This window comes from Notolepis coatsorum, assembly GCF_963971535.1.
Source record: "Notolepis coatsorum genome assembly, chromosome: 1".
Lineage (NCBI taxonomy): Eukaryota > Metazoa > Chordata > Actinopteri > Aulopiformes > Paralepididae > Notolepis > Notolepis coatsorum.
The window spans coordinates 146,452,159-146,474,429 of NC_140165.1; the positions used below are offsets into that span (position 1 = coordinate 146,452,159).

Here is a 22,271-nt window from a genome sequence, read left to right on the forward strand (position 1 = left end):
GGTGTTCATCCATTTAGAAACTTTTTGTTTCTTTAAACCCAATTGTTTATGCATGCAATATTAAATACAAAAGTTTAATTTAAATGGGACATGCATTGCTATACCTTGCACTATTTGGGCAACTTTACACAATTCCTGTGAGTCTATGGAACACATCTGTACGTTTTTTTTTTTTTTCAAAAAAATTCATTTTATATTTCTATTCGAGTACTCGAAAGCATCATTTTTCTACCTCAGGATTTCAGGCTGTTATTGGATGGGCTCTGCCCATAAGCGCTTTGAGTGACAGTCACCCACACAGTCTGCGATTGGCAGACGGAGAGAGATTGAGGGGGAGACTAATTAATTTCGCCGCGGGGGGCATAATTCCACGGGACAATGCATTGGTAACTTGTTTCAAATGACAATATATACCTCTGTGAATATTATTGCACGGATTGGAATACGGCCGTGCACGTGGGAGCATGCGCAAAGATATTTTGACAGTGATATGCGAGTGCTCCCGACTGCGAGGGAGAGGGGGAGATGGAGAGAGACACACGGAGCATTTACACACAACCTCCCGACCGCGGGGCAGGAGCTTCTCATCCCGCGGTGCGCACACATTTTTACACACTCCTGCACGCGGTCCCACTCCTGCGCGCGGTCCCTCTCTCTCTCGCTCGTTCTCTGCTGTCTGTCGGACTCTGCACCCTGTTTGAGGAAGTAATTACGCTCGCTCTGTTGAGCGAATTGTGGGCGGTGACTACAACCACAGAGACAATCGGATCACAATCTGCTCAATCAGTGCCTTATTCACGTCAGCAAAACAGTCAAATCAGAACGGGAAGATCTCGTAAACTCGAGACTAGACTGATGAGTCAATATGATAATTAGAGACACAGACCACATTGATATAATCCCCCATTGCTAGGAAACAATGCTAACACTGGAAAAGGCCATTTATAATGCATGGGACCTTTAAAACGGAATGATAAATGACTAAACAAATGTAGTATTACTTGAATGAATTTTTCTGCTCGTTGATGTCCGGTCAACTATGTTACCATTATATTTCTTTCTGAAAACAAACATCTTAATGAATTTGTCGTAAATGGGGAAAATGTCCAGAACATCGACTACATTCTGTGAAATTGTATAAGCTCAATTACAGATGTTGACCAAAGGACACATGATCTGTCAGTAGTGATGATTGTATTAATGTTTAAAATTTATTTCAAAGAGTTTCAAATTGTACATATTTGTCGGTAACATAGTTGACAACTTGATCAGTTAACGTGTTTCTTTTTAAAATATATAGCTGAAACCATTATGGTTTATTCTTGGCAAGTATATTTGAAGAAAACAAAACATTTTCTCCACTCTTTTACAAATCTGAAATGTACACACGCAATTTGATATGCACTCGTAGATAGAACTAGAAATCTCAAGCAACTGTATATTTAGGCTCTTTTTGATGTCTCTGGTTCAGAATGGCAGAGCAAGGTTCTGGTGAACAGCACATGCCAGCAGCTGGAGGGAGTGGCAGGGGTCTTCCTATGGGCCGTCGCCTGCCAGCGACCATCTCTCCAGGCCGGCTCCCCTCTATGCGTTCCAGAGACCTCACCTTAGGAGGCGTAAAGAAGGTATGGTAATAGCCAAGGCTGATGTTGCATTTCATTCCATTTGCAGCACTATGTTAAAAACAAATCATGTAGTGTCAATAGACGCATTCTCTCCTTTTTTATGTTGAAAAATATTTATTGGAATACACTCAGGGACTCTGTGGTAAATAATGTTATGAAAGTCTGTGTACATTTAAATAGATACAATGATGACTGGTCTTCCCACCATGACAGAGATCCTGCAGATTTACATGGTCTGAGCTCAACCACCATGGCTAGGCATAATAAAGCTTAAGTTTAAGCCGTACCTGTATTGAATTTGAGAAAGCTGCCATCACTACAGATCCTAGACCAGTGGGTAGATGGGGGGCCTGTTGTGTCCACTGTGTTCAGAGATGGCAACTTTGAGGCATATTATATCAGGCTGTAAGACTAGTCTTTCTCAAGGCCGGTATACATGGCGACATGACCAGGTTTTGAAGAGCTTAGCGGCAGGAATTGAAAGTAGAAGAGTACAGGTGAATTCAGGATGTAATTGGATGGAGGGTGCAGCCATTCAATTTGTCCGTGAGGTAGAGAAATGTAGAGGAGGTAGGTTTTTAGGAGTCAGGCCACCTAAGTGGAGCTACTGGAAGATGCAGGTAGATTTAGGAGGAAATCTTGTTGTTCCACGAGAGATAGTTCGTACTAACTTGAGGCCTGACCTAGTATTATGGTCTGTTAGTCAGCGGTTAGTTTATTTTATAGAATTTACTGTCTTGGGAGGATTCAGTGGAGGAGGCATATGAAAGGAAAAAAGCATAGATATGCAGACTTGAGAGCAGAAACTGAACAGCGAGGATGGAGAGCTAGGGTTTGTCTGGTGGAAGTAGGATGTAGAGGATTTATAGCACGATTGAGTCATTATTGGGAGAGTTGGGGATTTGTGGGCGGAGTTCGCGAAAAGTGGTAAATGAGATGTCGCAAGAAGCATTGAAAGGCAGTCAGTAGATTTGGTTGAGGAGAAATAATGTCAGCTGGGGGCCAAAGTAAACAAAGGTAATAGTATAAATTTTCTTCTCTGTTGTTGCTGTTTCACGTGTGATATTGGTATCAGGAATTGTTCTATTTTTCACATAGGATAACAAGGATGTTCAGCGTGTGGATATCATGGAAAAAGGGGAGCTAGCATGGAGGGAGGTGGTTCTGGGACTGTGGAACTAGCTGTTGAGCCTTCCCATGGTGTCGTGGGCCTAACTTCCAACTAACACCAGTGAAGGGAGGTGTCCACTTGATAACCCTGGTGATATGCTGGCTCTCGATGCCTATCTATCTACACGTTGCGTTGTGGTTGCCATTAGGGGCCATGTGGTAGGGCATGTAGCATCGGCATTGTCAATACCTGGAGCTCACATTTGAACCATTTCCTCGTGCACCCACACCCCTTACCCTAAACCGGGTTTGTATGTTATTCCCTACACCCCTTACCCTAACCCACCCCCCCAGTGCCCACCCCCACACACACACATATACACATTACCTTTTTATTTGACCACTATGAGTAGCATAGATATTTGTCAAGGGGATTGTGTTTTGATTGTTGATTGTTGATATCTTGTGTTTTATTATAAATTATTGGATAGTTAGGCACTCATACTCAACCTAAATTGTGTTTTTGTTCTTTCTCTTTCAGAAAACCTTTGCCCCCAATATCATTGGCCGAAAAGCCAAAGATGAGTAAGTTGAGTTGATTGGAACAAGAAAAAGAATTCTGAGAGGATAGACATGGCTGTATTGTATTTGGGACTGTTGATGGTAAACGTGTTCTTTTGTGACAGAACAAAGGTTGAGGACGGCCCAAGAAGAGAGCGGAGGGACGCAGAACGGGGGGGGCGGGGCCAGAGAGACAGGGGCAGAGGCCGGGGTCGTGCAGAGGTCATCCAGTCTCACTCCATCTTTGAACAGGGTCCTGCAGAGATGGTGATGAAAAAGAGAGGTAACTAATACCATTACAGTTTAATGTCATCAATACATTCCCCTGATATTGTATATTCTAGCCCTTGTTCATTTGACCATATTCACACAGTGGCCATTTTGGTATTATGTCATGCTCAGGTTGGGATTCCTTTCCACCAGGGTCACAAAGGCATCCCAACTTGAGCATGACATAAGAACAAAATGGCCACGGTGTGAATATGGTCAATTGGTTGACAATGTTACACTGTGTTTTTGTTGGTGTGTTTTAGTAAGTTAATGGTCTACACAGGAGCCATTAGGTCTGTAGTTCTGTTTCATTAGGGGATCCGCTTGGCATCACTCATGCACTCCCTCGCGTACGTGCACGCGCACTGAATAAATTCCACAAATGTACCTTTAAAGCAGTGGTCACCAACCTTTTTAAGCCCAAGATCACTTTTATTTTTTTTGGTGAAGGCAAGATCTACCTATTGAAGCGTTGAGAGAAAAAGACAGCCAAGATTGTACTTTAAACTAAATGACTTTTATTTGCCTGTATTCTAATTACATGCAATGCTTTGGTCCAACATTAAAACGTCAAAGTAGAACTATTATGTACTTTATCAGTCAGTGCTAAGTGCAGTCATCTTATGCAGCATCACTTTTCACATCAAAACAAAAGTAGAACTGTAATGTGGACTTTCCCATATTATTAACATTGACAAACATATTTACAATTAGCATTTTATAAAGTAGAACTGTAATGTGGACTTTCTCAGTCAGTGCTAACTGCTAAGTGCAGTCAGTGCTAAGTGCAGCATCAGTTTTCACATCAGAACAAAAGTAGAACTGTAATGTGGACTTTCTCATATTATTAACATTGACAAACATATTTACAATTAGCATTTTATAAAGTAGAACTGTAATGTGTACTTTCTCAGTCAGTGCTAAGTGCAGCATCACTTTTCACATCAAAACAAAAGTAGAACTGTAATGTTTACTTTCTCAGTCAGTGCTAAGTGCAGTCAGTGCTAAGTGCAGTCAGTGCTAAGTGCAGCATCATTTTCACATCAAAACAAAAGTAGACCTGTATGTGTACTTTCTCAGTCAGTGCTAAGTGCAGCATCACTTTTCACATCAAAACAAAAGTAGAACTGTAATGTGGACTCTCAGTGTAAGATCTAAAAAAAGAAAGAAAAAAAAAATTAATTTTTAATTTTCATGGAAAGATCTACAGGGACAGTCTCAAAGATCGACCAGTCGATCAAGATCGACGGGTTGTTGACCACTGCTTTAAAGGATAACAACACTATTTTGGGAAATTAGCTTATTTAACATCTTCCCTGGAGTTAGACAAGAAGATGCATACCTTTTTTGTCTCTGTGCGTGCATTTTAGCTTTGGGAATAGATGCTCCGTTAGCATAGCTTAGCTTCATCACTGGAAGTGAGGCAGGACAGTAGCCTTACAGTGCCTTACAGTGTATTGCAAGGTCTGACATTGACCAAACTTGATATGCATGACCTTGGTGGGCTCTAGGTCAACTCCTGAAAAGGGGGTCAATGTCAGACTTTGCAATCAAAAGTTAGGGGGCTAATAACCCTTGCCATAATTTCAGTGCGCCCCTAACTTTTGATTGCAAGGTCTGACATTGACCCCCTTTTCAGGAGTTGACCTAGAGCCCACCAAGGTCATGCATATCAAGTTTGGTCAATGTCAGACCTTGCAATACACTGTAAGGCACTGTAAGGCTACTGTCCTGCCTCACTTCCAGTGATGAAGCTAAGCTATGCTAACGGAGCATCTATTCCCAAAGCTAAAATGCACGCACAGAGACAAAAAAGGTATGCATCTTCTTGTCTAACTCCAGGGAACATGTTAAATAAGCTAATTTCCCAAAATAGTGGAGTTATCCTTTAATACCTAGAGCTGCCGCGGTATTGATATTTTCCTTACCGCACGAATTTGTGAAATATTTCCTACCGCCGCGGTTATTACCGCACAGTGCGCACAAAAAAAAAAAAAGTTTGAATGCATTTTTTTTTTTTTTTAGTAGTCTACTCTTATAGCCTGCCTCTAGTCTAATGGCGCTTTTCCACTGCATAGTACCTACTCGACTCGACCCGCTTTAGGCACCTGGTACTTCGTTCCTTTTCCACTGCAGCCAGGTAGTACTCCGTTTGTCTCCGTGTGGGGATGCAGGCGGGGCCGCTCGCTTGTGTACACTGAAAGCTCCGTGGGCATAGATGTCCGAGGGCTTGCAGCAAGCCAGAGTTTAACACAGTTTCAATCAATCAATCAATCAATAACAACATTAACCAGACTCTCGTTGCGTCTATTCTGCCAAAGCTAACGTTACCTCTCATTGTGTATTCTACCAAGCAAACCCGGGTTTAACGTTACCTCTCGTGTATATCGGCTGACGGTAGTATTAGGCTAATATTACAACAACAAACTTAACACATCAGCGATCTTGTTGTGACACTAAACTCTCCGCTCGGTGGTAAATTGGGTTGATGTCGGTTTTGTTTCATCAATAAATAAGGCAGAATACACAGTGAATCCATTCTTTTTTGTTTATTGCACTTGGTTCTGTCGCAAAGACGCAAACAAATCCTGAATGAAATGCATCCTTAGCGAGGCAGTAAAGATGGCGGCGCCGGCGTTCTGTTTTTGTTCAGAGGCTACAAAGTGTGACGCGTCTCTCTTCTGACCAGTCAGTGGTCTGCAATGTTTCACATGACTTTTCTGGTACCACTTCTACCCAATAGGGCCGCTTGGAACCGAGTAGGGTATATCTGCAGAGCCGCAAGCCGCAAGCCAACTTTATTATTATGATCAAAAACAGCGGTGACGCGGTATTCAGCCTAACTCTGCGGTGAGCGTGATGCAACAGCGATACTGCGGTAATGCGGTTATCGCGGCAGCTCTATTAATACCAGTATTAGTCTGACCACACCCCTCATCAGCTTACCTTCATAAGCAGGTGTGTGGTCACCTGCTCTCCTCCTTCTCGCTTTCACCACAAGGAAGTGCCCGGTAGTACCCCACTTGACGTGTTGTTAGTTGAAAAGAGTTGTGACGAGTTTACATTGTGCTTAATTTTTTCTTCTCTCATATCTGTTGTAAAGAAGAAGTTTGGGTCATAATGTATTCTGCGGAGAGTAGACCCGCTAGACCTACTCTTCACCAGCGGTTCTCCATTCCCGCCTCCGTCGTGCGTTCTGGTGCTGGGCTGTTGCCACTTTCGTGGTTGCCGACCCAGCCCAGGAGACAGCCGATGGATAGTTTGCCTCTCCGAAGAGCCGAGGAGTTGGTGCCGTCGCTCCGGCGATGGCCTGATCTCGACTCTGGTTCTTCTGGTTCCAGGGAATCGTCCGTTGGTGAACGGGGGGTTGTCTTGGAGCCGGAGGATTTGCGACGCAAACTTTTCGCGTCTGCCCGTTCACGTCGCATGGTAGCATGCAGGCGCGAACGGCCTGGTTTTGGGGAACTGCTGGAGACCAGCGAGGATGCGTCCGGCTCTGGATTTCCGATGGAAACTGAGGACTTCATGGAAGAGGCGGACGGATTCTTGTATGATGGTCCCGTGGAGGAGAGTATCCCTCCTCAGGAAACACCTGAGGGGGGAGAAATGGCTCCGTGGGACGCCTTGTTCGAAGATGTCGAGGAACCACCTTGGCCTCATCAGCAGGATGCCCTACTATCGGCCACATCAGACTGTGGCTCCTTGACCAGTTGCAGCCTGCTGCATGTGAGGGATGCGGGTTCGGTGGAGGAGGGTCCGCAGGGGGAACTGCAGGCTTTGTTCCCCGAGCTCATGGCGGTAGCCGCCGCCGCAAACGGCGTGCCGCTGCCGCTGCCATTGCCTGCTCCTGTCCCTGATGATCTCATAGGTCATCTCTGGCAGCGTCGCCCAGTGAGAGGGGTGGATGTTGTCTACCCATTTTTCCCCTCAATGGGGGCCTATGTTCGTCAGGGTCAGGCGGTTTCCAACATCATGGGACTAACCCCCATCTACGTACCAGTTACGCGGGTGTCGGGGTTGGTCAAAGGTATGGGGGAGGGCGTGCCTCGGCTTGATAGTCCGATGGCCGCTCTCCTCTGTCCGGATATGGTGTGGGAACCCTTATGCAAGCCGGTCCTCCAGGGTAGATCGGCTAGGCGATTGGCATATTGGGGTGACCAGTCATTCATCGCTGGTACACAATCGCTGGCTGCGGCGTCTAACATCGCCCACCTGGCTAGATTTGTATCGGGGATTATGACGGGCGGCACGGATCTGAACGAGGTAAAATGCGATCAGATCACCCAGGCGGCAGGAGCTGTCCTGCACCTTACCCAGGTGCTGGCCATAGCCATGGGGAAAGTGCGCGCCCTGGCCACCCTGGGCCAGCGTCATCTTTGGCTGGAGCAGGCCCGTGTGCCAGAGAAGAAGAGAGCCCCTCTTCTGACGGCCGCCCTCTCCGACGCTGGTCTGTTCGGGAAGGCCCTGCGGTTGATGACCTCAACATGCAGAGAGATGGCAGAGGAGAGATCCATCCTCCAACCCCATTTTCCGCCTCCCGTCCTTGCCGGTGGAGTCAGAAGGCTTCCACGACGTCGAGCTGTCTCCGTCGTCCCTACCACTGCCTCCGCCGCCGCTGCTGGCCCCTCCAAGAAGGCCAGGAAAAGAGACGGCGCTTCTGCTACCGCCGGCCCATCCACGACCGGAGGAGACGGTAGGGAACGTCGTGACCAGCAAGACAGTAAACTACCGTCCCTCCGGGGCTCCTCGGGGCTCCTCGGGGTGGCAAGACTCGAGCGGCGTGAGGTGGCAGACGCCGCTGAAAGTGACTTTTCTCCTCTGTGTCCCCTCTCCTTTACACCCTCCCCGGCCCCTCTATGATTTTGTGCTTTAAAAAACTTGTGAAATAAAAAGTTCCCCGACATAAGGGGGACTATGTTTTTTGGCAAACAAACTGTGTTTCTTCACAGATCATATGATGGGGTTGTGTAAATTTGAATCTGCACTTTTACGTTGTGAGATGAGTCGTGTTGTGTTACGAGATTAAGCAAGGTCTGCAACATACACTCAGTCATAGGGGGTTCTATTAGCCTGACGCTCCACATGCAGGTAGAAACTGGTGTTATTCCATTGCTTGAACTAAGTATGTGTCTCACAATGCTGTGTTGTTAGTTGCAGTAATACTCGTACACACACGTTCCACGGCCTAGCCGTTACTCTCGGTCAGCGTTTTTGCTATGTACGACATAGTCAACGGGTGTAGGATTCACACACATGCGACTTGTTTTTTGTTGTAAATCCTGTTCACATTTTGTGGGTAGCGGGCATTGTATTAGCTTACGCTATACATTAGCATTCTACCGGAGGTTTTCAAAATGGCTACGGTTGTTTTCTGTGTGTAGGGAACGAAGGGTTTTTTGTGAGGGGGTGTCGAATAAACCCCTCCTTCCCACTTGATTGGTTTAGGAGATTTTTTCTATCTCTTCTGCTGAGCCAGTCAGGGCCGAGCCGGTAGGACGTCTTGGCAGGGGGGGGGGGGTTATCCTGCCAACTCCTATTACAAACAGGAGCCGGCAGGGTTTCCACCCGTCGTAGCGGTGTTGCTATGGCGACGCCTTCCATGAGTTACGGTGTCTTAAGGCGTCGAGTTAGAGCGTAGGGCTCACGGGTCTGCTGCGCTCGATTTATGTGTAACTTGAGTCAGTTGGTCACGTGACTCACAGTTGGCATGTCTTTCTCATGACTACAACTTGTGTGGGAAGGTTTTCTGGGAGGGTCTAGTCTTACTCTCTGATTAAAAGAGTGACTGGATGTAAAATCGTGTGAAAACGGGTTTTTTGCTCCCAGCTGTGCAGTTGGGTTCATACGGGTGATGCTTCTTCTTTATTATTATAAAGAGTTGGATGTGTCTATATGAATTGGAAATGGGGGTCCCTGATGGAAACAAGACTAACGTCTTTCTCAGGTCTGCCTCCCCTTAACAATTGTGTGTATTGAGCCGTACTGTGTTGTACCCTTTCTGCAATCTGTTGGATAAAGTTTTCATTCATTCATTCATGGAGTTGGTTGCATCCCGCCCCTCTTGTCGTTCCCCTGGGCGTCTTGGGGATTCAATAAGATGGTCTAAATAGCCTATTATTGATGTGGGTATGTCCAACGCACACATAGTGCTAGCTCAGGATGTTCTGTTGGACATTGGTAACTGACTGGCGCGCCTTGATTGCTTGGGGTTAAAACAGCGTTTTTATAAAGCAATTGGGATGGGGGTTTTTCCTCTTCCGACGCCCTGTGTGGTTGTCGATGGGTTCTCGTTCATATCAGGGGATGATAACGGAATGGATCTGAACATATGTGGAAGGGTCTCACGCCCTGGGGGTGGGCCGCCGGGCGCGGTTCGCACCGAAACGTCTGAGTGGCGCCTTCTTTTTATGTTTAAGATCAACACGCATATCTGCCCCTTCTCCTGGAGTTGGCATGTCGGCGTGGTTAGGGCACGGGACTGGTTCTGGTCGCGCTGGTCCGGATCAGTTAAACTCGTTGTCCGCCGGGGATGCAGATCTGCTGTTCTGGTACCCTGAGGGACTTGGGCTTTTTTCAGGGGGAAAAATGCTAGGTCGGTCCGGGTGTCACAGGGTTGAGCGCTATGGAACCCTTGTTGGGTACATTGTATTCTACACTGTCGTAATGGCTTATGGCCGTGCCAACCTGTACGCGCCCGATCTCGTCGGATCTCGGCCGCCATGCAGGTTGGTCTTGGTTGGTACTTGGTTGGGTGACCTCCTGGGAATACCAAGTACGGGGTGCTGGGGCTGGTTTTCCATTCTTACGCTCTTCTCTTACGCGAGGGAGTGCATGAGTGATGCCAAGCGTCACCCCTAATTAACAGAACTTGGTTATAGTCATAACCTATCGTTCTAAAGCTACACCATGCAATTAGCAGGAGGCTCTAATTTTATAATTATGTGTCGATGAGTGCTCTTTTATGAGTGCTTATCCTTAACACATTGGACGCCAAAAACGAGTATACTTGTTATTGCCGGCCATGCGTTGTGCACCAGAAACGAGTTAACTCGTTTTTGGAATCAATATTTAATTTTTTTGCCATGGCATTCATAATTCATCCAGCCTCCCTCCGGGACTGCAGCTGGACCCTGTCTGATATTGCAACGCCTCAATACCGCCGCCTGGTGGATGATCGGGCAAGTTACACTCCAAGCCAAACCGGAAGTGGCGCTCGGTGCATCGAGGAAATTCCTCCGGCAGTAATATCTTGTAACGTGGGTCTAGATACACACTCGAGTGCATGGGATTGCTTTCGAAACGCAATAATCAATATGATTTCGGCGTTTATTGCGTCATACAAACGGGAAATGGATCTAGCAGATCGACGTCAAATAATTGGAATATTTTTCCTCCAGTCTCATCGGCGCATGGTAAGAGGAATATAACGTTATTTTCAGCCAGATTGTTTATTCATTTCACGGCAATCCATCTGCTCAACATATCAACCCATACTAAATAAAGCCGTTACTGATGATCAAGGAAGTATAAACGACCCCCCCCCCTTTCCTTCACTCATGATGAAGCATAATGTATACCGATCATATACATTTGAATTTTTTAATATAGCGTGTATGGGAAAGAAACGCCAATCGATAATCTATCATATGCGTCAGGGCCTATAACTCGCGTTTTAGGAATTACTGCAGAAAACCTTAAAAACATACTTATATTCTCGACGGTATTAACACAACAATGTATGAATGAAAAAATATAACGTTCCCACATCCGGAACGATGGATACCGATGTTGAATGGGCCATAGTAATGTCGATATAGCTATAATGTTTAAAAAGTTATAGCCCTGCAAAGAAGGTAAACATCTCCATAGGGTTACAGCACTGGCAGACTGGGCATAAGGATGGGCACAATGGCTGGCAATCAAAGTGTTAACACCGAGTGCCAGCAGGGGGCGCACTATTTATCGCTTGAATGCCAGCCTTTTTGGACTGATTTTCCGATATTTCATAATTTTCGCTGAGCTATTTCTATATTCTATATTATGGCTATGTGTCTAATACGCCCGTCGCTTATCAATGACTTGCTTGCAGTCAACATGTACGAAACGGATTGTTTTTTCATCGGTACATTTCCGTTTTATACCGTTTTGAAAAACGGACGTTTTTGGAAATTACTAGGGGGGAAAAAAAGATTCTGTGATAATAGCTCTTTACTGGAATACACACAACACGTTGTCATTTTCCGGCTGATTTATGAATAGTTTTCAAATCAACGGTTACATGCCTGAAGTAAAATGTGGATTCCGGAGTTTTTTTTTCTGATGCATTTCCATTGAGTCCAATCCAATGGGTGCATTACCATCCGGGAGACGATAGGGGGCGGTATTTTCCCTGTTAGGGAAAATACCTCATAGACAGTCCCAATGATAACGTGAGGCTAGATTGATGAAAAATGTATGGATATCGCTAATAAAAGCAATAATGATTAAATAACGAGATTTCTCGTCATTGGCACTCAACGCATGGCATGAAATAACAAGATTTCTCGTGGCTGGCACTCAAAGTGTTAAGTATACTCATCTGTTTTTACTCAGGTACATATGAAAGTGAGAGAGATGCTCCAAGTGTGGGTCCCTCGCCCATCATCAATATCAAAAAGGAGAAGAGGGAAACTGAGGAAGAAACCAAAGAGATTCTTCGCAAGCTGGAAAGAGACAATGTGAGACCCTTTTGTATCTGATATTAGAAGTAGCCTAAACCTGCCTCTGTCCATTTCCCGTCCAGTCATTCATGTTTTTCTCATGTGAAGCACCTAGTAGTAATAATACAGAATACAGTGGATAAGGGTGGGGGTGATGTGCTGCCAGGGCTTGCAGGTCATAGACCCACAATGGGCACTGGTTAGTTTGGAAATGGTCTGAATCAAAAGTGAAATTGTTACTTCAGTTATGTTTCATATTGTCAATTGACAAACCAAACTTTCTAAACATCATTTTGAATATCATACCTGCCAGATTTTCTGGGGCTTAAAATGTACATGAATATTTCTGTCAATCTAATCCTGGCAACACAAATCTCCCCATATAAAGACTGCGGGCGGAATCCACAAAGGGTTTGCACGGCTTTTTCCGATGCAAAGCCATTGCACAGCGCTGAAACACAGTTTGCTATCCACAGAGGACGCGCAACGGGTGAAATGAGGTGGTAACTGCATTCAGTCAGCATTGCGTCCGGTGCAATTAGCGTATATTTAAATGAGGTAATATGGGCGGAACATGTCCCCTTTCTATGCAAATGAGCCTCGTCCAAAGCCGCTCCCAATCCACAAAGCCTGGCGCAAATTGCACTGAGCCGTTAACGCGACGCAACTACCGTCTTCACAGACATGGTGGTAATTAAGCGCAAAACCATGAGCGCTATAAAGGGGCATCATGCCAGCGTCACTGCCAGCGTCTCGCAGGTGATCATGGCAGCCGTAATTGTTGGCAGACGCAGGCATCGTAATGCCAGGCGTGCCTGTGGAAAAATATTTCTAAGGAGAATATCACCTTTTTTATTTAAGTGAGACCAAAATCAACCGGAGACACAGGTTGCCAGCTCAAGCAATCATTTATCTACTGGATGAAATCAAGGATGATATTGAGCCAGCCACCCAGAGATCCCATGCAATCGTATTTATTATTTAAATATTGTTATTTAACGTTGTCGACTTTCCCAATGTTGTCGGCGTTATTGATTGATTGATTTTACTTGTTTTAGTATGTATTCATATAAAGCACTTTGAACTGCAATCCTTGTATGAAAGGTGCTATATAAATACGTTTATTATTATTATCATTATTGACTGCACTCACGTTGCAATTGTACCACCGCACACTCGTATGCGCCAGAATAAACGTAATTTATAACGTTTCGTCGGAAACAGGCCAATGAAAAGTTTATTCTGGAGTATAATGATGATTCAGGCTATTATCCTAACTAAACATTAAATACAACTTGCTCACTCAAAATATTCATTAATTATAAAATATCTTCACTGGCACAGTGCTTAATTCGGTATAAAGATTCAGCACTATGGTGTTCCAAAAAATGTATAATGTATTTGTCCATGTTATTCAGCAGTAGGCTATTGAGTAAACGAAATGAGTTAGATTTGACATTTTGATTAATTATTTCAAGCGGAGAATTGAGAAATTCGGCACTACTGATTATTTCAGGACACTGCCTATTGAATAACATGATATGAGTGAGTGAACAAAGCAATGAGTGCTTGAGAGGTTAGTCACCTTACTAAAAATGCTTCAGATATTTGCATGAATAGAACAATTAGATTGGACATTTGATTATGTATGTCATCATGCACAAGCACAATACAACGGAAATAAATAAAACGCATTATTTATTTATCCCAAATTAACATTCTGATGGCCGGTCTTCATGCAGTCAGCCCGTGCACGTCGCTATACATTAACACTCCTCATTATAATCACATTTAACATTTTAAGAATTTTATGACCAAACACAATTCGTTAGATTGGACATTTGAAAACTGTGCGTTGCGGTGTTTGCAGGGCTATATCTATATTCTATATTATAGCTATGGAGACAATACTATGGCTCATTTGACATTAACTATCCCTCGTTCAAATCCTTTCATGTATACGTTCGCGTGTTATACCGTGGTGAATATATATATTTATTACATGGCGTTTTCACATTCGCCGAAATGCTTGCTTGTGATTGGTCAATAGCGCTCTTCAGAGGTCCGATATTACTTGATAACGGACCTGTGGAACAATAATGACCGCTGTGCGCAGCTGTTCGCAATCAAGGCCACTGACACCGACACTGCATCAGTGCAGCCAATCAGACACACCTGCTGGCTGCACTGACAGCGGAGTGTGTGTGACGATGACAGCGGAGCCAGAACAGAACTGCGTCTGCATTTGATCTCGTCTTGTCGATGTAAATCGGAGTGATCGGATGAAGCGATTTACTTGGCTTGGTCTAAATTCTCCGCCCGGACGAAATTAGATGTGACACAGTGTGAAATAAGGTTTCAAAGGGTGGGCGATACTGCCACCTAGCAGGATGCGGCCGGTATTGCACTCTCAGGATCTCAGAATGATTTTCTATGGTAACACTAAGGTCCGTGAACCTGTAATGAATAAAAAAATAAAAAAAAATTTGAGTTTACTCATCTTTGGCACTCAACACATGGCGGCCAAAAACTAGTTAACTCGTCTTTGGCGCCCAATGTGTTAACACATTCCTGGCCAACCACGTATATTATATATGTGATTGGGAGCCGACGCTTGAGGGCCAACCACGTGTCTATATACGTGTTTAACTCGTTATTTCTTTTATTCGCTATTGCCATTCACTAAAACGCTATTATCGCGTCTTTTCCTGGGATTACTAAGAATCACAAACTATACTGATATTCAAAACGGAAATGTATGGATGAAAAAACAATCTGTTTCGTGCATGTTGACTGGAAGCAACTCACTGACAATCGACGGGTGTATTAGACCCATAGCTATAATATAAGATATATTTTAAGCACTCGCAAGTGAACAAAGTGCCCCATTTGACTTACAGCACTGGCGTTCTATACAGAAGGTAAACGGCGACCCCTGGCCGTGAATGTGTTAAGCAGCACATATAAATGATGAAAGATGGTGACAAAAACAAAGTATGCAATGGGTCATGAAAATACAAATTAAGCAAGCTCTATACCAGGGGTGGCCAAACTCCACTGTGCTGGAGCAGATCAGGAGCAAACTGCACACATAATGAGCGTGTCTGCGCTAGTATCTCATCCGCGCAATGTCCTTTGTGGATAGCTCACAAAGACGGAGCAGATACCGCGCGCAAACCCGGCACAGTTAAGGGTGCAATTAGCACTGCGCAATCCATTCTTTGTGGATCCCGCCTTGATTCATGTTGCTAACCGTTTTTGATGAAAAACAGGAGATTAACATGAGAAATTACCAAAAGGTAGCACAGTGGCAAAAATCGTTACAAAAAGTGATAAACTGTCAGTGATTTATGTGCTTCTGTCTGTCACCTGAATTATGCAAGCAAGTTTTTTGTTTAGTATCACAATATTATTTGGCTTTTATCAGCTTCATTAGATGTGTGCATTTTCAGATATTTTCCTGCTTTTGGTCCAATCGTTTTTATTTTTTACACAAACAAACCACTCCAGTGTTCACTTGGAAGCAGACCAAGAACACCTCAAACAGGTGGACCAGGGTACAGTTGTTTGTTACGGACCTGAGTTTGATTCTAGTGTGCACACTAGTCCAAATGAACCGCACCACGGGGGTAAACGCTCCAGGGTTCGGTTCAACTGGACTAAAAGAGGCAGGTGTGAAAGCACCCAATGTCACTCACTCACTCACTTATCCACTCTTCCCCTAGTGACAGCTTTCATGTGTCACTTTGACTCATATTCACAGAATCTGGCATCATGTTCTGTATCTGTGATACTGTGTGTTCTTGTTTTACAGTTCATAGATGACCCTTATCTGAAGAGTGAGGAGAGAAGCTGCCCCGTCCAGCTTCCTCTCGCTGTGACAGGATGGGGATTTAAGGAAGAATTTGACATGAGTGCTCCTAAAATTGAAAAAATAGAGGAAGGTGCTGACGATATGGATCCCGAGCCCTCATCTGAAGTTAAAGGTAATAAACAAGTGAGAATTATGTGATGCTGCTGACTCTCTCTCTCTCTCGCTCTCTATATATATATATATAATATATATATATATGTGTGTGTGTGTCTTCAGTAAAACAGGAGCCAGATGATACCCTGGAGGATAAGAAGATGGAGCCTACTTTCCGGCCTCCTCCTCTCCCTGAACCAGAGATGTTGCCTGAGCTTCTTCACAGCTGGAGTCTGAGCAAAGGGGAGGAGCTGTTCTTCATGCAGCTACCAGACTCGCTGCCCGGTCAGCCCCCCACCAGTGAGGCCAAACCGGTGAAGACTGAGGTTAAGTCCGAGGACGGACAGTCTGTGCTTTTGAAAACAGACTCTCAGGTACAGGAAGATTTGAGCGTCACATATTTATTGATCTGACTCGGGAGGGAAAGCTACAGACATGCACACTAACAGCAATCACTGTGTACACAACACAGCATGAGAGGATTACTACACAATTACACATAAAGATAAAGGGATGATCATTAAGATATTTAGAAAGATATTCACATTGAAAGGCAGAAATACAATTACATATCAACAGGTTGAGGCATCAACATATTAACATCAGCATAATTTACACCTTATCGCATCTTTTTTTTTTAAGATATATTTTTGGCGTTTTATCGCTTTATTTCTACTGGGCAGTCCAGGGCTCTATTCCCCGTACCTGGTTCAACTAAGTCGATCAAGAGTCCCATTATCCAGATTCAATTAACCCGATGTTTGAAGCCGGGATTTTCCTGTTCCTCGAAGGTGGATTCAGTCTCGTTAACTCGAACCAGACTTGATACTCAGGATCAGTGCGCGCGCCCGCCTCAGCCGAGAAGGCAGCAAGTGTCGAGAGCAGAGATCCTGATTTTCTAACGGCATTGATTGATTGATTGATTTAAAACTTTATTAACAGATTGCAGTACGGCTCAATAGCCTCGCCGACAAGTTAAATGCATAATCTATAGGCACATTTTAAGTCCCTCATTACCCCAATCAATCAATCAGATTATATTTCTTTAAACGTGCCCTGCTGGCAGTAGGTTCATGGAATGGATAATCAAATGAGATCTTGCTAGCGAAAATAATTAGTTCAACAGTTTCAGAATAAGGATACGGCTCTCTTATCCATTGATGGATGTATGGTTGATGTTTCATTTGTCTGCCACCGTGGTCTGATGGTCGAGCATTTTGTCTTTCACACGGACGACCCGCGTTCGAATCCCACTTCTTCTAGCTTTCTTTTTGAAATGTAAATACGTCAATTTGGTGCATGTTGAGAGCTATATAAAGAATGACATCCTCAATGCATGTAGATTTATAATATTTTAACTTAAAACTAGGCTACTTTTGCGTATAATCATTAATATTATATTCCAAAAAAATCATATTGGAAACGCGGGGTCTCGAACCCGGGTCGCCGGCTTGCCAGGAGTGAACACTGCCGTTGGACCACTGTGCCAGACGGGATATATCCATTGTGTATCCAAGACCATCAATGGACAAGAGACCCGTGTTTAGAATATCCTTCTTTTGAATGAAGTTTTATCTCTTTATTCTCAAATGCATTAATCCCAGTTACAATATCACAATAACGTGTGAGTGATGATACAATTCAACAATCCTCAGATTCCTCGTAATTCATAATCCACAAAAACCACAATCCACGCATAGACACTTCAATTTTATGCTTGAATGAAACACAATCCAGGCGCTCCCACAGCGGAGAATATGAAAGGAATCAGAGCCAAACGAGCGATAGGTTTCAATCATTAAAAATATCCCTGCAGGATTCACATTTGCAATGCTGCGCGTTGTTAAAATAACCACATAATGTGTACATCGCACCTAGCGAGCGCCACGGTATATATAACGTGCATTATTTAGGACAACGTGAATTTAGTATCAGCATTTTGGGTCTATTTTACATTTCAAAAGCCCCCTCTGGAAGAATGAAGCACAAAAACGTAATTCAGAATGGTATAATGCAGATCCTAGACTGTGAGAATCATTTCAGGAAGCGAGCTGTCATTTCTTTGCGGGGGCGTGGCCATGGTTCATCCAGCTAACTGAACTTAAGCCTGCTCTCGACCAGGCTCAAACTTTTTTATCTGTTGTCATGGTGATTTGGACAATCGAGCGTCGGGGAACAGAAAGGTCCGGCTTAAGTCAGGCTATACTGGAAATGATCCGGCTAACTCAGTTAGCCAGGTACGGGGAACGGGGCCCAGTCGATAGAGATGAATGGGAGACAGAGTGGGGGGAAGACATTCGGCCAATAATGACGGGTTCGGGAATCGAACCCGGGTCGGCCGTGTCGCGGCTGAGCGCGCTATGTGGTTCGCCACTGGGGCGCCCCTCATCTTTTTAAAATGTATATTTGATCAGATCTTGTTCTTCACCTCTACTACTGATGTTTGTATATGTTGTGTGTAGTAGACATTCGGTGAGGCAGAGTTAGGGGTGGGAATCGCCAGAGACGATACGATACTATCGCGATACTTGCATCACGATACGATAGTATCGCCAGGGCTGTACGCTGCGATGATCTCATCGCAAATTGCCCCTTTAATTGGCCGTTGCGATTGGTAAATAATATTTGGGGGCGGGCTTGCGAGTAGGGATTTCAAGCCTTGCATTCGCATTTTCACTCCTAAATGATCCAAGGCGTGTGATGACGCTGAGCACTCAGGTATGATCAGCGGGGAAAATCAACTGAGCACTCACTCTGATAGACTGGCTGACTGTCTGATTTAGCTATGAAGAAAAGTAAAGTTAGTAGTATGGATGGGAATCGATGGTTCCTAACTGGGTTTTGGCCATATGCTCCCGAAATTCTCCCGCTGTTTGGCTGCTTCTATGTGCAGTGAAAACTACTCGAAATGATGTCATTGATTTAGTTCAGGGTTAGCCGCGGAGCTAACGCTAGCTAACGTGAGCTAATCAAGCTCACGGAGAGAGATAAACAGCTGACAGCAGGTAGTACAGGTACAAATACAATAAAACAAGGGGTGGGGGCTGTTGTGTAAACCTTGTGTCGCGTCAATCTGGTCCACACGTTACTCGTTCATATCTCAGCCTGTGCTGAGATATGCCCATTCCGCGGTCTGTTAATAAAGTTTTCAATCAGACAGATGTATGGAAAGGCTTTTATTATAACATTCGTTGATGTAAAATCATTATGCCTCATTTAGTCATCCTGCAGAGCACTGGTCTCCTACTCGTGGGCCGCGGGGAGCTAATGTAAGTAGCTTTGTTGATGTCAGCACACGGGGCATTCAGGAAGTCAAAAACGAATGCGCTTGCCGATTGGTGCTAAGAACAGCAGGGCGGGTGCAAGCGTTGTGACGTAATTGGCAGACTCTACTGTCAATCAAAATTATTCTGTTTTTCCGTCAGAATGAATGAATGAGAACTTTATTAACAGATTGCATAATGGGTACAATACAGTACAGGAGGATGAAGACCAGAGAGACTTTCGGCTTTTTTACATAAGGGTCCTCCATTTTCAATTCATCAAAACATTTAGAGACATACAAATATACAGTAGTTTCATAAAAATGCTAAAATGCTATTTATTTATTGATTGATTGGTTTAAAACTTTATTAACATATTGCAGAATGGGTACAGTACTTAAGCATTACATCACACGCAGGAGTGGTTTGTGACCAATAAACCATGCCTAGGGGTGGTTGTTAGGCCCGAGGCGCAGCCGAGGGTCGTTAGACCCCCCTAGGCATGGTTTATTGGTCACAAATCACGACTGCACGTGGTGTAAAGCTTTTATACAACTGCCAGATTCATCCAACCTTATTTCTATACAATAAACACACATTAATCGAAGATTTATTGAAAAAACCATCCGCCAGAAAAAGTAGTTCCCACAACTCCATGTGGAAGCAGCTTGAAGTGCATCCAACCAAACTAACACATCCAACTGTGTATTATTGGAATGATTGAGAGAAGTTGCCTCATGTGGAAGCAGCTTGAAGTGCATCCAACCAACTAACACATCCAACTGTGTATTATTGGAATGATTGATTGAAAATTTATTAAAACGTTTTCTTTGCCCTATAGGAAAAAAACGTTTTCTTCGCCCTATTTTTTTATTTATTTCTTTTAGCCTAAACTTAACCAGTTGGAAACCAGGGGTACAGTAATAAAATTAGCAATCAACCAATCAATCAATTCAATAGACCATGCTCACTTAAAACAGCGCTGCTTCTCTCTCAGTCTGACTCCCCCGCTGTTGCAGACAGGAGTGTGTGTGTGTGTGTGTGCGTGTGTGTGTGTGTGTGTGTCACAGTGTGTGTGTGCGTGTGTGTGTGTATGTGTGTGTGTGTGTGTGTTTGTGGGTACGCCAGCGTCGGACAGTGTGAGAGAGAACGCTGCAGTCGGAAAGTAGGAAGGAAGAAATTTAAATCAATCAATTAATCTATCAATCAATCCGCGATTTTTCTTTTGTTCTAGATTGAGTCAAGACCCATCAATTACATCATCCAACATTGTTTAAAATACTAACACATTCCCCTTGACATAATCGCTTCATATTTAGTCGTTATGGTGCTTTCAACATAACCATTTGTACTCGGCGATCCTGTTTTCTCCCGGAGTGAGCCGGGGAGGGTTATGTGATTTGGTTGTGGGCGGGTCCTGAGCCCAGGACCGTGGATTGTTGTCAATAAAGACGTGTGAATGGCCAATCAGAATCGAGAAATTTGCATGCCGTTGTATAAAGCTCAATACATACAATTGTTAAGGGGATGCAGACCAGAGAAAGACTTTTGTCTTGTTTACATCAGGGTCCCCCATTTTCAATTCATCATATTTCATATCTAAATCATATAATATCTCATTGCTAAATATATGCAATATATAATCTAATAATCCAATAATCTAAATCTAATATATAATATAAAAATGCTAAATGCATGGGTATTTTATTTTGTCTTTAATGTTAGCTTGCAAACTCATACTGTCTTGGTAAGCCTCATAATGAATTGTTTGGGGTAAAAAAGAAAAACATTGTGAGATGTGTATCGTGTATCGCCGAAAGGTCAGAAAATATCGTGATATCATATTTAGGCCATATCGCCCAGCCCTAGTTGGTTCATTATAAAAGATACAAACCTGACAACAAAAGCACTTAAATGTTAAATAAAAGGACCACAGTAATGAGGCAGGAGGAACATATTTTTTTGCACTATAATGGTAAAATTGTTATTTAAAAATTTGCCCCTAAAACATATTTTTTGCCCCTAAATTTCTAATTTAGGGGCAAGTGTGCCCCTAGTGAAAAAGCTTAGCGTACAGCCCTGATCGCGATACTAAATATATCTCGATACGCTGAGTATTACCTTTTTTCAACTGCAAAGTCAACATGTTTTATCTAATAAAATAAAGTTCAGTCTGTTCATCTCACTTCAATAATTTTTATTGCAGAACATGGTATTTTCTCAAGCAGACAGATGTAAACACTGTAATCTGTGTTGCATGTACCTGACAAACTGAACTGTTTGTATTACAGTCATATTCCAACTTAACTGAATGCACATGTGTGTGTGTGTGGAGTACTGTACTATTACAGGTATTGAAATGAACAATGCAACTTCCTTATACAAATTTTTATTTTTTATTAATTGATACTTGGCGTCCCTGTATCGATACAGTATCCCCACGCAAACTTTCGCAAAGTATCGCGATACTACTACGTATCGATTTTTTCCCCCACCCCTAGGCAGAGTGGGTAAACGTGTTTTATATGTTGTGTGTAGTAGACATTCGGTGAGGCAGTGTGGGTAAAACGTGTGTTTTACATGTTAACAGGAGGAGGAGCCAGAAGAAAACAGCTGTAACCTGAAGGACCTCCGGGAGGGTCTTATTGGGAAGATGTTGGTGCGGAAGTCTGGACGGGTGCAACTCATACTGGGACACATCACCCTTGATGTGGCACTGGGAACGTCGTGCGCTTTCCTCCAGGTGAGACAACGGCAATGCTCTGCTATTTATTAG

General features: G+C 43.8%; 1 protein-coding gene across 1 annotated transcript in view; it reads left to right on the top strand.

Moving 5' to 3' along the window:
* The window catches only part of polr3d (polymerase (RNA) III (DNA directed) polypeptide D), a 36,341-nt gene that overhangs the window by 12,576 nt on the left and 1,494 nt on the right, over window positions 1-22,271 (top strand). Inside the window, exons 2-8 of the mRNA XM_084325809.1 lie at window positions 1,472-1,625; window positions 3,277-3,320; window positions 3,422-3,579; window positions 12,159-12,283; window positions 16,080-16,251; window positions 16,356-16,606; window positions 22,086-22,238. Coding sequence (XP_084181935.1) covers window positions 1,473-1,625; window positions 3,277-3,320; window positions 3,422-3,579; window positions 12,159-12,283; window positions 16,080-16,251; window positions 16,356-16,606; window positions 22,086-22,238 — 1,056 coding nt within the window. The 5' untranslated portion in view covers window position 1,472. The remainder of the gene's footprint in view (window positions 1-1,471; window positions 1,626-3,276; window positions 3,321-3,421; window positions 3,580-12,158; window positions 12,284-16,079; window positions 16,252-16,355; window positions 16,607-22,085; window positions 22,239-22,271) is intronic.